General features: G+C 54.9%; 8 protein-coding genes across 8 annotated transcripts, besides 6 other annotated features; 1 reads left to right on the forward strand and 7 right to left on the reverse strand.

Annotated features, from left to right (window-relative positions):
* Nucleotides 1-144: 144 nt before the first annotated feature.
* Nucleotides 145-921, reverse strand: Tco025E_06472 (putative GTP-binding protein typA/BipA-like; the record flags this gene model as incomplete). The annotated part of the gene is made up of 1 exon (XM_029373349.1): nucleotides 145-921. One exon carries the CDS (start codon nucleotides 919-921, stop codon nucleotides 145-147), a length of 777 nt encoding a protein of 258 aa, XP_029226538.1.
* A 565-nt stretch (nucleotides 922-1,486) lies between these two features.
* On the reverse strand, nucleotides 1,487-2,266 carry Tco025E_06473 (GPR1/FUN34/yaaH family protein; the record flags this gene model as incomplete). The annotated part of the gene is made up of 1 exon (XM_029373350.1): nucleotides 1,487-2,266. One exon carries the CDS (start codon nucleotides 2,264-2,266, stop codon nucleotides 1,487-1,489), a length of 780 nt encoding a protein of 259 aa, XP_029226539.1.
* A 352-nt stretch (nucleotides 2,267-2,618) lies between these two features.
* Nucleotides 2,619-2,636: a microsatellite.
* Nucleotides 2,637-3,678: 1,042 nt separating this feature from the next.
* On the reverse strand, nucleotides 3,679-4,431 carry Tco025E_06474 (GPR1/FUN34/yaaH family protein; the record flags this gene model as incomplete). Its single annotated transcript, XM_029373351.1, has 1 exon — nucleotides 3,679-4,431. One exon carries the CDS (start codon nucleotides 4,429-4,431, stop codon nucleotides 3,679-3,681), a length of 753 nt encoding a protein of 250 aa, XP_029226540.1.
* A 634-nt stretch (nucleotides 4,432-5,065) lies between these two features.
* On the reverse strand, nucleotides 5,066-7,885 carry Tco025E_06475 (putative protein kinase; the record flags this gene model as incomplete). Its single annotated transcript, XM_029373352.1, has 1 exon — nucleotides 5,066-7,885. One exon carries the CDS (start codon nucleotides 7,883-7,885, stop codon nucleotides 5,066-5,068), a length of 2,820 nt encoding a protein of 939 aa, XP_029226541.1.
* A 227-nt stretch (nucleotides 7,886-8,112) lies between these two features.
* Nucleotides 8,113-8,144: a microsatellite.
* Nucleotides 8,145-8,319: 175 nt separating this feature from the next.
* On the reverse strand, nucleotides 8,320-8,997 carry Tco025E_06476 (uncharacterized protein; the record flags this gene model as incomplete). Its single annotated transcript, XM_029373353.1, has 1 exon — nucleotides 8,320-8,997. The coding sequence occupies one exon, from the start codon at nucleotides 8,995-8,997 to the stop codon at nucleotides 8,320-8,322; it is 678 nt and encodes a 225-aa protein (XP_029226542.1).
* A 232-nt stretch (nucleotides 8,998-9,229) lies between these two features.
* Nucleotides 9,230-9,246: a microsatellite.
* A 62-nt stretch (nucleotides 9,247-9,308) lies between these two features.
* Nucleotides 9,309-9,360: a sequence feature (GA-rich).
* Nucleotides 9,361-9,656: 296 nt separating this feature from the next.
* Nucleotides 9,657-11,336, reverse strand: Tco025E_06477 (uncharacterized protein; the record flags this gene model as incomplete). Its single annotated transcript, XM_029373354.1, has 1 exon — nucleotides 9,657-11,336. The coding sequence occupies one exon, from the start codon at nucleotides 11,334-11,336 to the stop codon at nucleotides 9,657-9,659; it is 1,680 nt and encodes a 559-aa protein (XP_029226543.1).
* A 34-nt stretch (nucleotides 11,337-11,370) lies between these two features.
* Nucleotides 11,371-11,418: a sequence feature (GA-rich).
* Nucleotides 11,419-12,500: 1,082 nt separating this feature from the next.
* Nucleotides 12,501-15,395, reverse strand: Tco025E_06478 (Trypanosoma vivax; the record flags this gene model as incomplete). Its single annotated transcript, XM_029373355.1, has 1 exon — nucleotides 12,501-15,395. One exon carries the CDS (start codon nucleotides 15,393-15,395, stop codon nucleotides 12,501-12,503), a length of 2,895 nt encoding a protein of 964 aa, XP_029226544.1.
* Nucleotides 15,396-15,526: 131 nt separating this feature from the next.
* Nucleotides 15,527-15,581: a microsatellite.
* Nucleotides 15,582-15,891: 310 nt separating this feature from the next.
* On the forward strand, nucleotides 15,892-16,197 carry Tco025E_06479 (uncharacterized protein; the record flags this gene model as incomplete). The annotated part of the gene is made up of 1 exon (XM_029373356.1): nucleotides 15,892-16,197. A coding segment is annotated over one exon (306 nt), but the record flags the coding sequence as incomplete, so codon positions are not given.

Consider the following 16,197-nt stretch of genomic DNA (forward strand, 5'->3'; position numbering starts at 1 on the left):
AGGGAGAGGAATCACACGAAACACCAAAGATGAAAAAAAAGAGAGAACTGCAGAAAACACACAACAAAAATATATGGAAATTAAGAGCACTCAGGAGTTACAGTGCATTCAACTACATCAATTTATCTGCTCATCAAAGCCCAATCAAACGGGGGCGTTCGCTGAATCGGATCGTTCCTTCTCTTTGGCGAACAATTTTTCGATGGGGATGATGGGGATCAATTCACGACCGTAGGTCTCATTAACAATTTCGGCAAAGGCCAAATAAAGCGCTGAGATACCGCAGAAAATGCCTTCGTATCCAGCAACCTTTAGCGTTGTGGACGAGCCCGACATATTACCAGCAGCCAACATCAAGAAAAGTATGGTCACCGTAAAAAAAACTGTAATGAGGCCAAGATTGGTCCGCAGTGTGCAGATCAACATGACAAAAGTGAAGATTCCCCAGAGTAACAAGTAAACGCCAAGAAAATAGGGATCCGTGGCAAATGGTATTTGTGCTGCATCCCTGCTTTTGTTGGGTAACAGCCACACGCCCACCAACGAAAGCCAGAAGCTGCCGTACGATGCAAAGGCCACATAAGCAAACGTGTTTCCACGGAAGTATTCCAGTATTCCGGCAACAACTTGCGCAATCCCACCGTAGAAAATTCCCATTGCAAGCACCGCTGTCGTCAGTTGGTAGTGCCCAGTGTTGTGTAGGTTAAGAAGGACCGTTGTCATGCCAAATCCAAGCAAGCCAAGCGGACCAGGATTAGCCATCTTTACCTTAGTTTGCGGCGGTGGGGATGCCTCACCCGCCTCAAGGCTTGGCGCATCTTCCTCATCCAAGTAAAAGTAATACCGGCGACGTCGAAGAGAGTTTTCGGGACTTTTTTCCATAGCTTCTCCACGATCGGCGCTTTTGGCAAATTTTGCCATGTCTTTCTTCTTTTAAGTGTGTTAAAAAGTTTTGTGTTCAAACACAATTAGCGTTAATCTTCCGTATCACTTCCAAAAAGTTAAATTATTTTGGCTAAGCAGCGACGAAGATATTTATTTTTAGGTCTTGTTTTAATCTTTGAAATTGTGAGTGGGAGAGGGAGAAAAGAGAAACAATCACCGACGAGGCAGTGGCGCACATCGGGTTTCACGTGGGATGCACGTTTGGACTTTGCCTTCCACTGCATTCACGCCAATTCAGAAAACCGGAAGAAAAAAAAAGGGGGGGTCCCAAATTAATTACTGATAAAAGAACTTGAAAACTCCAAAGGCCGCTTTTTCGTTTAAGCCCTTCCCAAAGCAATAAGTAAAATAAAAAAGCAATAGTTAGCGTACCCAACCTACTTGCAATGTCTCCGTCTTTCCCGCACATCGTAACTTTGCTCCTTCCCCACTCATCCATTTATTTCTCACTGCTTTACTCATCTCCTTTGGCATCCTCCATTCCCGTTCTTCCTGCTGCGTGCCGGGCCCACAAGGCACAACATTTCCAGGTTGTTCCTCTTTACGCTCGCTTCACGTGAAAGAGGGGGAGAACGGGGTACCCAAGGTTGTCTTGAAGGATCTCCGCAAAAGCAATGTAAAGCCCACTCAGCCCAGAAACAAACCCCACATAGCCACCCACCTGCTTCACAGTCTTGTTTCTGGAAAAGTCTCCAGTGGAAAGGGTAAAAATCATAAGCGCCAGCGAGCACATGAGAAACTGCATCATGCGGTGCGAGAGAAAAAAGGTGAGGGAAGCCATACATACGGTGAACAGGCCCCACAGCAACAAATATAAGCCCATATATGCTTCGACCGTTTCCACTATGTGCACTTCTTTCTCAGTTTGTGGCAGAAGCCATACGCCCACTAGAGAAAGCCAAAAGGCGCCATAACACATAAAGGCTGTTGCAGAGAAGGCATTTCCATTAAAGTATTCCAGAAGCCCAACAAGGAACTGCATCCCACCGCCCATTGCCAGGCCCGTCGCAGGAAGGACCGAACCCAGCTCAAATATGCCAGCATTGTGGGCGCTTGCAAGGATGGTTGACATACCAAATGCAATTAGCCCCTGAGGAGCAGGGTTCACGCGCTTCTTGGTCTGAAGAGTCTTCTCCACTAGGGCTAGCTCGTGGGAATTTAAGAGACTTTGAAGGACGGCCTCCAGAAACATTGACTTTTCCTCCGTTGTGTTGAGGGAAGCAAGCAACTGGTTTGCGAGGCTGACCCCATACTCCCTCGACTTGGGGAGCCGAAGGCCAAGCTGCTCACTTTGGGCCTCGGTGAACGTGGAGCTGCTCATCGCACGTGCACCAGGGCACTGTAGGCCTGTATTCTCCTCCTTGCGTGCAAGGCTTCTGACTGACTCGGGTATTCCCCACTTCCTTCAGCGACGGCGTAGCGGGTGTGTCTGCATTGAAGAAAAAACAAAAACGTAGAAAAAATGTTTCACTGAGGGCGCGCCTCAACGCCGGGGAAAAGAACAGAGAAATCAAGACAAAAGTCAACTGCCTATACCTCCTTCGGCGTTGCCTCTGACCGCTCTTCCCAACTCCATGTTGCCTGGTTTTACTGTGCTAGTCGGCGTCAACAAAAGGGCGCAAGAACCCTTATCCCCACAGTTCAAAGGAAAACCACAGGAACGCACGCATAGTTATATATATATATATATACTGTGGGAAAACAATAATTTCAAACTTATCTGCTTATTGCAATCCAAGGAGAAAAAACACCAATAACCCATAGCAAGTGCAGTTGACGCCTCAATATTACGCGTTTACCTTACACCTTTCCCCACCCACACACACCCTTCTTCGAGCTGAAGGAGCAGCTCACCGCCCTTTCTGCTCGCTTCCTACCAAGGCATCTCTTCCTTAGTCCACTGTTTTTCTTTTTTCCACGCTGATAGGAAACCGTTTCTCCTCCTCCCACACCGCACAACGGCATTGACAAAGTATGCTGAACATGCGCCTGGGCGGAGGACCGCTCCCAGGTTCCCAGGAAAGCGGGAAGGTGTCACTCTGGGAGATAAACAGCTTGGGCTGGCGGGGCACCGCAACCGCCATACCCAGTCCCCGCGGGGAGTGTTATTGGTGGTAGTGGCCGAAGTAGAGGTTGGGGTGGAGTGGCACGATCAAGAAACTGCACCCGCGCTGTCTTTGCAACGTCTCCTCGTAAAAACAAAAAAAAACGCGTGGTACACAAAGAGAGAAGTAAGGGCAATACGCCGCGCTATCATCCACTGAACTCAATGTTGTCGCATATTCCTTTCATGACTTTTTAGTATATACAGGAATAAGTTATTAACGATATATACATTATCATATATTTCTTTTGCTTTTTTCCTGTTCGCTTCAAGTACAGTTTTCCCAATTCTATCGCTGAGTGGTCCTCTCACTCAAAGACTCCGCCTCCAGGGTCGCTTCTTTTTCGTCGCCGAGCCCTACTGCGGCGAAGCGGAAGCCTGCATTTCGACTTGTCTCCTTTTTATCCGCACCCAACACGGAGGATTCATTTTGAAGGTTTACTCCATTTTACCCCCACCCCTTTTTTTTTTCTTCTCGTGTTATTCGCGTGTTACTCATTCAAAGAAGTGACAATTTATTGCGTCTGCTTCTCCCCCCCCCCAGTGAATCGCCCTGTGGGGGCCGACGGGTGCAGGCCCTGACGCATCGCTTTTCTTTCCCCACCCCACGCCCCACTTCCTCCCATGGGCTACCAGTAGATGCGTCCACGGCGGTGGGGGAACATCGGCAGCAGCGTCTTTCCGTGGGCCTCGTTTAACATCATTGCTAGACCACAGTACATGGCGGAAAGGCCGCAGCAGATGCCCTCGTAGCCGGCAACCCGCTTCATAACGCTGCTCTTCGACCAAAATGCGGCTGACTGAAGGGTGAAAAAGAGAAGCGTCATGAAGAAAACAAAGGAAATTGCCAGCGGCTGGCGAAACGAGGACACCAATGCGACAATAGTCAAAACGGCCCAGAGAAAGAAAAAAGCACCCATAAACGCCTCATCCGCCTCCACCAAGTACTCATCGGGTGTCGCTGCGGTCTTACGCGGCAGAAGCCACACCAGCGCCGTCGCAATCCAAAAGGCACCGAAGGTTGTGGCAATAGTGCAGGGAAACGCGTTGCCACGAAAAAAGTCCATGATTCCTGCAAGCATTTGCGTAAAGCCACCATAAGCAATCACCATTCCTGCCGTTGTTGTGTTCAACGGACACAGGCCCGAGTTGCTCAGGTTGTACAGGACGGTGGTGAAGCCGTAGGTGAGGAATCCGAGCGCCCCGGGATCAGCAAACCTTTGGCGATGTTCCTCCACTGGCGCCGGGGTGGCCGCGCGCTTCTCCCGACCGCCGTCCTCGTCTTTTTTCGGGCTGCGACACCCATCACGTGGGGGGTCGCACGTCAAGGCGTCCGCTTCCTCCGCGGCATCCCACTTTGGCGCCTCACCGGTTTCCCGCATCCTTCTCAAATTCTATGGGTAAAAGCTTCAGAGCATGCGCAAGCCGGAGCGAAAGAGGAAATAAAAGTTTTGCAGCTTACGTTGTATTATGAAAGTACGCCCTCGACGCCCAAACAATGAGGCAGAAGCACGCCCAGCGGCATTCAACTCTCAAGCCAAAGCCCAAGGAATGGCCTCTTAAAAGGTTTTCGCAAACAAAAAGAAAGGAAAATGAAACAAACTTAAGGGAGGGTAAACTAGTAAATAATTCGGGCAGAATATGCGCCCACATCCCACGAAATTACTTTGAGCATCCCAAAAACCGTAGAAAGACCCCCTCAACGTGGCCCACACAAGTTCTAACTCACCGTCGTGTTGCAACGCACTGGATTTTACCTTACACGCGCAGCGCGTTGCCAGCAGCACTTTTCATCCCTAACCGTCTTGAGAAGCGCAATCAACAAATACATTTGCCGAGGATACACGAGACAAAGAACTTAACACGAAAAAAAAAAAAGGTTTTTACTCAGCACCGCACACATGGCACCAAGCTTTGACCGTGTTGAAGCTCCTTCGCTCCTTTCAAGGACTCCCACCCACGCACCCACGCCTACAGGCACACAGGGCGAAAGAGGCATTCCCGCGCACACGCATTCTACATGAGACCACAGAAGCATTTAGAGCAGTGGTCACTTTCGATGTTTTTATGGTTGCTTGCACGGGTTGGAACTTGTGCCGTCTTCGCTCGCAGTAACGCCTTTCCCTCTGCAAGAATCAGCTTCTGTTGATTATGCAATAGATCTTGGGCAAGTTGCGCTTCGGCCTCCTTGGCGCTGCGGTAGCCGCACTCCACGAGCACCCTACCTAACAGATAACTTCGTAACATGTTCACTTTTGCAGGGTAGTAAAGAAGAAACTGCAGGTCATATTCAGGTTTGCCCAACTTGTTCTGATAGTAGTGATAGTCCGCCTCACTGGGAAATAGATGCCTGTCAACGGTTCCCCTCGATAAAGGGGAAGTGGCAGGCGGGGATGGGTGACTATCCGCGTTCCCAAACGGCTCATTCGCACATTCACTCTCTTCAGTATCTGGAAGGAATATCTCGCTGGGTAGACTAATTCTCAGCATACTACAGCACTCCGCCACGAACTGCAGATGCTCCTCCCGGCCCCTCTTAATAAGCACCTGAAGGTGAGGTGCTTCTAGTAGACAAGAGGCCACCTCGCGTTGTGCCACGTCACTTGCATCTGTGGCAGAATTTCCTCCCAACGACAGTGCTCGTAGAGACGGGTGCTCCGTAGCCTCTTTCGCCGACAGGCGCACGACGGGGTCAATCTCCAGCAAACAGCCTAGCAAGTGACGCAGACTCGAGGGTGAGGCCCCCTTCACCGTACCGTCTTCTGGTTTCAGGTTAGCGTGCACTAACGGGTCCTCACTCGTCGCCGTCGCTGCAGCGGCTTCGCTTGGCTCAGGAACGTGGTCCAGATTGATGGGAGATGTTTGTGCGGCAACCTCGCGGTAGAATTGGTACTTATTGCGGACATCGGGGTGAGGTCGCCAGAGTGGCATCCCCGTGAGGAGATAATACAGAATCGCCCCACAACTCCACATGTCGTTTTTGAGTGCATCGACCTTAACCACGTCTGCATCATCCTCTGCGTCCCCGGCGCAGTAGAAATGCTTGCAGACCTCGGGAGACACATACATCGGTGTGCCTTGATCATTGTACTCACCAAGGACGCCGGCGAGATCGGAGATTTTCAACTCTCCGTTGGCAAAAATGAGAATATTCTTCGGCTTCAGGTCATTATGGGCAAGACCCTGGTTGTGCAGGTATGCCACTCCTTGTAGTAGCTGGTACATGATACCCCGTATGAAGCCGGCGAAGAAAAAGGGGGCAACGGCCTCAGAGTTTGAAGAGCCCAGCAGGTTCAACTCATTCTCACCTAGGCTCATGTAACTTGAGCAGGCAACGTCAAGTAGCATCTCGGAACCCACGCTCTTACCCAGCCGCGTGCTTCTCGGCATTGATGAAGCAGGAAGTAGGGAGTTCCCCGGACCAGACAAACCGTGTCGTTGGCGAAACTCATACCGCACAGTCTCCCTCACCAGTTGGTCCAGGTTGCAAACGGCGATGGGGAGAACGACGTAGTCTTTCCCACCACGTGTAAAAATATCCTTGCTGCGAATAATATTGCGACAGTGGAACCGCTGTAGGTTACAGACCTCGCTTTCTAGCATGCGATGCATCTTTAAACCTTCACGTTGTTGAGCTTCGGAAATGGGCGGATTCCCGGCACCTTGCGAGGAGGCTGCAGTGAAACCGCAGCGCCCCGCAGTGTCCCAAGCGTAAAATGACCTCGGCGCAGACGACCTACAATACTTGTAGCTCTTGATTGCGACACGCTGAAAACACGGCGGAAATACACCGTTAGCGGAAGTGTCAATGGCGTCACGGACGACCCCAAAGACACCTTCCCCGAGGAGCGGGCCAAGAATGTAAGAACTCACCAATTTTATATGCTTCCGTCGGTGGCAACCGCCTGAGCCAAGGAGTGTCACTAGCATTGGACTGGGCGGCTTGGGGTTGAACAACGAGTCAAGTGAATCACGAGGGCAGCTTGAAGCTCCATGGTTTTTTATGCTCGTTAGTTCGTTAGCTATGGAAGGCCGCAATTCACTTTGCGAGGCTTTTTTTGAACTCAGCAATCCAGTTACAATCATTGCTTCATCGACTGCATCGACGCGCCGCGTGTTGTGCCAGGAATCACGCCGAAAGGAATTACCTGGATGGCTACGGCCGTCCCTCATCGGGGCTCGCCGCGGGTTATCGCTGAACGCAGTACTTGGAACGTGCAAGTAAGCCAAAGCAGGCTGAGCCGCGGCCGTTGCAGGAGGGCGGGAACCTCCCCCACGAGGTGATTTCGTGTCTGCGGTGGTTCGCCTGTGCCTGTCAGAAGACCCTTGCAGGGAACTTTTCCCACGACGAGAACAAGCTTTTCTTCTATCAACGTCTTTGTCTTCCTTTTTATTTGCCGCCTTCTCTGCGAGCGGCTGTGGCAACGGCAGCGGCAGCTCCTGCAGAGCTGCCACCTCTCCCCTTCGCGTAGCTTCGGGCACGTTAATTCCATCGTCACTGTTTTCAAAGGGCTCTGGCGATCCCGCCTCTTGAGGCGCCAATGCCTGCCCCTCCTTCGCCTCACCCCCCTTCTTGTTACTGGGCGTGAAGAAACGTGCGCCGTCGTGCGAAACAGTCCCAGCAGGCCCCTTCTCGCCAGTCTTCACGCGCCTGCGAATCGGCGCCCCTGAGGTTCTGTTCAAGCATGCCGCCGGATTCTGCGTTGTGTGCAACTCCGCCCCGCTTTGGGTGCGTCCCTCGCGTTTGAGCCGCTGGTCAGCAGTGGCCTCGACGGCGGCTGCAACGCCACTTTTCCCGCGTATGCCCCTCAGCCTACTTCCGTCGGTGGTGGACATGGAAGCCTGCGTGCGTGCGGGAGCACGCGGCGAAGAAGCGTGGCCCCTCGTCACAGCGTCGCCGCTGTCGCGTGAGGAACGTCACACGCGTTGGGCCACAACGAGCGAAGTTCCCCGCAACTGGCGTGCAACCACGACAAAGGCGAGAACTACCGCCGCGAAGCCAAACTTGGAGGAAGTGTGGCAAATGATGCTAGTGTTGTCTTCCGCGTCTATCGTCTTCCCCTGCATGCACGCAAGCGGAGCAGCAGCAGCAGCACCCCCCCCCCAAAAAAAAAAACGGTAGCAAAGCATGGCAGAGGAAAGTGATGAGCGCTCAGGCTTCTAAGGAACACTCAACGTTGGGAAAGGCTCAACACCATAGAGCAACAACAGTGATAAAGGAGAGGGGCACGGGGAGGCAGAGAATACGCGCGAATCCACGCTGCCACACATCATGAGAGAACTACCCGGTTGCATTCCCTCACGAGCTCCTTCACAGACACGCGTCCGCGCTGCTGGATGAAGAGAGCCAGTTTAAGGTAATGCGCCTCGGCCACAAAGATAAACTTGCCGCGATCATCAAACACCCCGCTGATGACTCCGTCCGCCAGCAATGTCTCGATGACTTTCACCAACACTTCCACAGTGACACCGTACTCGCGGGCCACATCGCCCAGCACCAAAATGTTTCTCGCCGATTCGTCCGCTGCTCTCACGGCCGTCGTGGGGGAAGGCTGTGCGACCCGCTCCGTTTGCTTTTGTTGATGCTCCTCACGGGCGTCCACCTCCACTGCCCGTTCCCGCAAGAACGCTATGAGTGTCTCCCGCCGCATATGCTCCTCATCACCGAGCTCACCGCGCTCCTCCAACCCGATGGCGTCCACCCACTTGGCGTACTCTTCTTCTTCTAGTCGCTTCTTCTCATCTCGTAGATTCTGAAGTGCCTCCTCCTCAGCAATAAGCCGCTCTTCCTCTTCGCGCTCGTGGTCCTCTTTCCGCCGTCTCTCTGCCTCCCGCCTGGTGCGTCGACTGTGCACTTCAGCCTCCTGCGCCTCGCGCCGCTCCTCCCGCTCCCGCTCCCTCTCCTGCTTCTTCTTCTGCAGCCGCGTCAGCTTTGGACGCGGCGCCATTGCCTCGTCGTCTAGGCCACCGTCTCCGCGACGCTCCGCCCGTTGTGCGTGGCGGCGGCGCAACAACGCGGCGACCTCCTGCGCGCCAGCCTGGGCGTCGCCCACGTTCAGCGCGTCCTCGTCCCCGCCGTACTCAGTGTCAACGTAGCCGCGTTTTCTGGCCAATGGCCCCCGCGCTGCCACATCAACTGACGTCGTCAGCCGGCGGTAAATGAGGACCCCCACAAAACCTAGCAGCAGCAGCAGCAGGCCCCCCCAATCAGGGCAAAGGACATGTGTGGTCTCGCCACCAACTTCGCGTAGAACAGAAAAGAGAAACAGAGGGAGAAAGAGAGCAAGAGAGAGAGAAAGAGAGAGAGAGAGTAAAGGAGCGGCTTAAAAAAGTAAAAAAAAATAATCAGCAACTGTGAACAACAACAAAAAACAAAGAAACAAAAGTGAAGCGTGAGGGGGGCGGAAGAGAACAACAACACCACACCCTGCAAATTCGAGTCAAGGCGGCGGGGAAGGCGTGGAGCACGCTGGCGAAGCCAGGGACGGCTACAACTTGGCCAGGGCAAACCTGCTTTGCGGTCACTGTGCTTATTCTTCCTCTTCTGCCTCCTGCGAGCAACCGCGCGTGTTTCGCTCCCCTTTCTCCCCGCCTCCGGCTCAACTCTTCATGTACCCCTGGTGCTGTTCCTGTACGACAGCGGATTCCACGATTGGTTGAGTTGCCATGATGCGTCTGGAGCTGCGGCAGGATTTTCACGAGCGTGCGGCCGACGGAATGTGCGTTGCGCAACAGAGCCGTTGAAGAACTTCTTCCTCTGCAGCGTCGCCCGCACCTTCTCACGTCTGTCGTACATCCATAGCGAGGGCTCAACTAATAGTGCGGCAGCAATGCCCACCGCCGGCAAATACTCAAAACGGTTCGTCTCCAGTGCACGCATCAACGCACTGGCGATGGCGGCATTTGTTAACACGGTCGTTGGGTCCGGATAGTTTACCGCCAGTAACACGTCCGTGAGGCCGCAGTAATGCATCTCCGCGTGCGTGTCAAGGTGCTCCAGTGTAACATTTGTCCGCTGTGCCACCCTGGCAGCGACGTTAAGCACACCACCATTAAAGCCTGAGCCACAGATGAGTCCACCGGCGCGAGACTTCTGCTCTACCCATGCCGGTAGGGTTGGGCGTATCATTTCCTCCAGTAGGCGCCGCAGATGCCTCAACTCTTCACGAAGCACAGGGTTGGGGCTGCGTCGCTCCTCGGTGCCTGCAGGCCCATCCGCACGACGCTGCACTGCCGTGAGCAACAGACGCTGCGCCGCAGAGATATCGACAGGCAAGACATGTAACAGCACACCACTTGACACCGCCGCAGGGCGTGGAACCAGAGCATTTGCGCCATCCTCGTCCAGCTCGTCCGTCTCGGCCGTGTCAGCGCCAAGAATACAGAGACCCTTATGGCGGTCCTCCGCAAGAACAAGCATTCGCTGTGGCGCAACGCACTTGCTGACGGCTGCGTGTGCAAGGAACGCCAGCTGCTCCAGTTGTTGCCTTGGCGGCACCGCGCAGGCCGCAATGGCATTCGTGTGGCGGCGATTTTCCTCCTCGTCGCCGGTGCCGCAGCGTCGCCCACGTCGCTTATCCCGCCGAGAAACAATCTGCTGCATAAGTAACTGCAAGCTGTCATCCTCACCGCTGCTCAGCTTCGCCTGAATGGCAGAAATGTTTTTCGCCCCTTGTCGCAGAGGAGGCCGCGCCGCTCCTTCGGTCCCCAACGCGGGCTCTGGGTTATGGCTTAAAGTGCCCACCTGAAATGTCTTCCCCAACACGCGGACGTCCACCTTAAATTCAAGCGTCAGCTCTTCCGCCAGGGACACGGCGTCTGCGGCATGACACAGCGGCCACGTGATTACGGCAGCCCGCTCACTGAGACCATCGTATTGGTCACGACGCAACGCCCCATGCAGCATGCGCATTTTGTTTCGAATGTCGGTTCGTGTCGCCTCGCTGAGAACAAACGAGACGGGAGGTGTTGTTCCAGACGCGTCCGAGGAATGCAGAGAGGCACCCGAGGCCGCGTCGGCGTTGGCGGACACGAGGTGCAGCGGCAGCTGCGTCTGGTAAATAAAGTCACGCACAGCATTGTGCGCCGCGTCAACGCGTCCAACCGTCATGGAGATCATCCCGCCCGTCCCAATGTCTATCGCCGCGCGCACCGGAAAGCGATTTACGTGCACGTTCTGAAACACCCCGAACATGGCGGCAGCGTCACCGCTGGCGCAGCGACTAACAACACCACTGCCGCCGCCCGTAACAGCAGCCGCGGCAGCCCCTCCAAGGGCTTTCCGCATCGCCTGGCCTTGCTTTCGGGGAACCAATGCGGCCAAAGAAATAAATAAAAAGGAAAAAAAAGGAGAGAGAAAAAAAAAACAATCGGATAAATTGCAACGTCAAAAGTGCACATCTCGCACTAAAAGCTGTACTGCTAACTCGCTCTCTCTCTCCCCCCAGAAAAACTAGTGGCAGGCGACGCCAGCCAACGCCTCACGCGGCCTCGGCGGGCCTTTGGCCACTGTTATTGTCAGCCTACCAGAGGGTCAGAGATGCAAGGCGGCTCTGCGGTCGTAAGAGGTTAAAAATCCATGAGGCGCCCCTTGTCCACCTTGGCCCTCCCCCAGAACTTCCGTCAGACCCCGGAGGAAACGCCTCCGAGGGGCCACCGACGCGACACCGTTGACGACGTGCTGCCTGCGACAGCAACAGAAGCCCTGCTCGTCCATGCGTCCACCGCGTCAGCCGCGTGGCCTCCTCGCCAACTGCGGACTTTCCCCCACTCATTCGGGGAACAAGAACTACAGCGTCTGGCGTGGATGATCGACAATTTGGCTTGCGTCTGCGCGGGGCTGGGCGACTAGTACCCAGACTTCCTCTCTCCCTTTCTTTCTCTCTCGCTGCGCCGCAGGATCTGCGTCAATGAATCCCGTTGGCTTGGGAGAGAGGGAGAGGGAAAACTGCCACCCCCGCCACTGCGGCTGCCGCTCGTCAACTCCTGCCCGTCAGGTGCACATCAATGTGTCTGCACTTCGCTCCAAACACGAGACATAATAGCAACAGAGAGAAAACAACGACAAAGCAGTTTAAGGGATCATTAGCTTAACATGACTGAGCGACACATACAACTTTGCTTCGTTAGAAAGGCCCACTTCCCGCCTATTCCCCCCGCCCCGCGCGGACTTTTAACGCCAAGCAAAGATGAACATAAACTTCTACACCTCTTCTTCCAAACAAGTGCATGCGGCGAGAGGGTACGACTCTGAGCCCCACAACATTTTGGTTCCCAGTATATTACAGAAGGCGATGGAATTCTGCCAGCTTTTTCGTTCGTATCTTTTTCGTTGTTTTGTGCTTTTCAGCGCATTATTCCCCTTTTCACACTCGCTTTCCTTCCCTTCTTTCCCTCCCTCGCACATCCACACACCCTGTACATGTGTCGCGGTAAACTCCCACGCCGAGCTTCACCGCGTGAGCGCATAACCGCCACCAACAAACTGCCGTTGCTGTGGACGGAACTGCAGGGGGTAATTGGGGGCAGGTGCACCGGTGGAAAGCGCCTGAACAAGGCGAGCCTCCTGCCGCATGCGCTCCCGACGCAGTTGCGTTCGCGTGTACCACAGACAAGGACGACGTACTCCGGCCGGACGCTGCACCCACACCTCCTGCTGGCTGTTGTCCTCCTCGCGACCACCTTCCCCATTAACTCTGCCTAGCCGTTGCTGCCCCTGACGCGCAGAGGCTGCGGCGAGAGCCACATTTGCGACCGCGGAAGACTCCCCCCACGTTGAACGAAACACGGACTGCTCCCGACGCAACAGATCGTTCTTGTGTTTGGCGCCAAAGTAGCGCCGCTTCACGTCGCTCAGCTCCAGGGACAGCTGTCGCACCTCCTCCGTGAGGGCGTCCGCGTGCTGCTCCACCTCCCGAAGCTCCGAGTTCATCCCCTCAATCTGTTCACTGCGCCGCCCCAAATTCTCGTTGTAGAGACTCAAGTCCTCAGCTAACTCCGGACCCGGCAGGCAGGCAAGCTTGCGTCGAATGGCGTCGTACTCCGCGGTGCGCCTAGCAAGCAGTTCTGTTTTCTCGGCAAGCATGTCACACTTCTGCAGAATCTGCCGCTCAAGCGATTGCGCCTTGTAGATGCCGTCGAGCACCTCCGGGGCATCTCCCTCCAGTCGCCGCCAACGATGCACATGAACTGGACGTTGGAGTTCGTCCACGAGTGCCCGACAGCGTTGCTGCTCGGTAAACAATTCCCGCTCGACACTCTGCTTCCGGCGCTGAAGCTTTTCTGCGTAGCGGAGACGCACGAGCGCAAGACGGCAACGCAACCGCAGTTCCGTGAGTTCATCTCGGGTTGATTCGACATTCCGGACTTGGCGATCGTACTCGCTAGCGCCCTTTTCAAGACTGCATTCCTGCAGGCGGATCTTGCTGTAGAGGAGCCGCAACTCCTCATTGCGGCGGATCAACTGCGTGGCGAGGACGTTGCGTTCATTGACGAGAGCCGCAAATTTGGACTGATGTTTGCTCTTCTCCGCATCACACTCCGCAATGAGCTGTGTCAGCTGTTGCGCCTCGGCCTCCAGTGTCTCACGGCGTGCGTGGGCATTAAGACCATCGTCCTTCAAGTGGCTTGCCCGCTGCTCAGCGTTGGAGATGTCGCGTTGCAGCTGCCGACGAACCATGTGCAGACGACACAGTGCCCCCTCCTTTGCAATCAGCTGCATCTTCAGCAGCTGGATTTCCTCGTCATTCGTCAAATACCGCTGCCTAAGCGCAGACCACTCCATTTCGCTCTCCTTAAGCTGCTTTTCCGTACGTGCCCGGTCCGCCGAGACGCGGTCCAGCAAGTCTTGCTGCACCTTGCCCCGCTTCTCGTTTTCAGTGAGTTGCTGCTGCAACACACGCGCCTTATCGCGATACTTCCTTGTCTGCTCAAGTGTTTGGTGGTATTGCAGCGCCAGCTGCTGACCGTGCTCGACAATCTTTTCCTGACTTTGCTCCAGCTCAAAGATGGCCTTGCGAAGCAGCTCATTATCGCACAAGAGCTGGTCCAGCTGTTGCGCCAAGCTGTGCCGCTTTCCTTCTTCCTCCACCCGGTTTCCTTCCATCGCAACCCGCTCATTCTCGGTGCGGGAGTTGTTCGTAATCAACTCCGTCTTCTCAGGCAGCGTCTTCTTGAGGCGCGCCTCCTCCACGTGCAACTCCTTCTCCGCCAACCCCAGCGCGGCCAGTCGCTCCTCGATCGTGTTATGCAGCGTCTCCGCCTTCTGAACAAGCTCCTCGCGCGTCTGCAGCAGCTTACGCATGTTCACCTGCTGGTGTTCTGCACTTCTTCGCACCTTCCGCAGGGCTGTGGCGAGACGCGCGACCTCCGCGTGCCGCTCCTTCAAAGTCGTCTTCAGCTTGGGGATCTCTAACTTCACCTCCGCGTTCTGCGCCTCCACGAGGGCAAGCCGATCCGCCTCGGTCTTAAATCGTCGCTGCTGCTCTTCCAGCTGCTTTGCCATTCGCGCCACGGCATCCCGCTCCCCCGCGGCAAGAACCTTCAGACGACTCTCCTCGGTGGAGAGCGCCTCTGCGGCGTGTTTTCGCTCCTCCAACTTTAGCATCTGCTGGTCTGAGGTGGAACGGCACTCCCGCACCTGCTGCTCGAGGCTCTCACGCACCCTTCGAATTTCGGCAAGGTCTTCAAGTAGCGTTTGGTAGCTGAATAGAGTGGTCTCCAGCTTTTCTCGCGCACTCTCATTCTCATTCTGAATTCTCTCTAAGTTGTTCCGCATCGCCTCCCGTTCGTCTATAAGTCCAGACACCTTTGAATGCGCCACGACGCGCTCGCTCTCAAGCTGCTTCTTGGAGACGATGAGTTCATGCAGGAATGCCGCCTGACCCACCGTGTTGCGTGTGCTCCTTTCAACCAGCGCATCCAGCTCTGCCACCTGCTTGCGTAGCTGCTGGATGTGCTCACGTCCGTCCTTTTCACGGGCGTGGGCACTGTCGGCAAGAGCCCATGCCTTTTCAATTTCTTTGCGCAGCGTCGAAATAACTTCCTCATCCTCCTGCGACAGTTTTAGCGCGGCCTCCACCTTGGTGCCGTGGACCTCGAGGTCCATTTGGAGTTCCTTGATCTTTTCCTGCAACCGCCTCTCGCCATCGTTGCTCTTGCGCAGGAGACGGTGGATCTTTTCGTACTCGTCCTTAAACGCCTCGAGCTGTGGCTCCATGGCAAGCTCCCTCATCACCTCCACATAGTGATGCTCAATGCTTTCAAGGGAGACAACACTGTACTGCGCCGTCTCAGGCGAAATGCGCCCGCCACCCTCATCTTTTCTCTTCTCATCCCCCTGCTTCATCGGGTGCCGTCGCTCCTTCCCCTTTGTTGTTGTTTTTTTACACCTCCGCTTGTGTGTACGTTTTATGGAGTTCCTCCTCGCCGCCGCGCCCCCGTGCTTCCCTTGCGTGTGGGCCTCTCTACAACGCTTCCGCATGCACGCAGGCAAGTGTGCAGGGAGACAGAGCAGCATGAACGTGCAGGCAGGTAAGAGGAGGAGCGGGATAGACGAAAGTTCACAAACACGCACACGCACATGCAAAGAATAATTATCAATTAAAAAGCAAACGAATGTGCCGCGTGGACACCGACAGCTAACGGAGAGAACGGCGAGAACAACACGGACAGAAGGAATCCACACTACGAGGAAGAAACCCCAGAAAAGATGCGGCGCTCATATACGCCTAGCTGCATCCCTCGCTCCATCCCATTCCCCAAAAAGGAGTAACACAACAAAGTGATGATGACCGTTTGGGGCCGATGTGCCCCACATCCCGCCCCACCCGGAGCGTAGATGCATGTCTCACGCTCGCTCACACTCTCACAAACAAATGATCTGGAAAGACGCCTTGCTGCCAACGAGGCTGTCGTCGGAAACTGGCCCGGCGGCACTCATTGGGGCCCCGCAGCCACCAGACTACTCTTCCGCGGGGAGTGCGTTGGCGGAAGGACAAAACACAAAGGCTCCGCTCGCCACCATCCAAGGCTATGCGGCTGGAAACAAGAATAGAGCCATCGCCGGAAAAGCGGTAGAGCCAGAGGAGACCATCACTCATTTTATTTGGCCACTTGGGGGTGGCTACTTTTTTTTTCTTTCACTACTA

Source organism: Trypanosoma conorhini (assembly GCF_003719485.1).
Source record: "Trypanosoma conorhini strain 025E chromosome Unknown Tco_14.4_contig_00438, whole genome shotgun sequence".
NCBI classification, from domain to species: Eukaryota; Euglenozoa; class Kinetoplastea; order Trypanosomatida; family Trypanosomatidae; genus Trypanosoma; species Trypanosoma conorhini.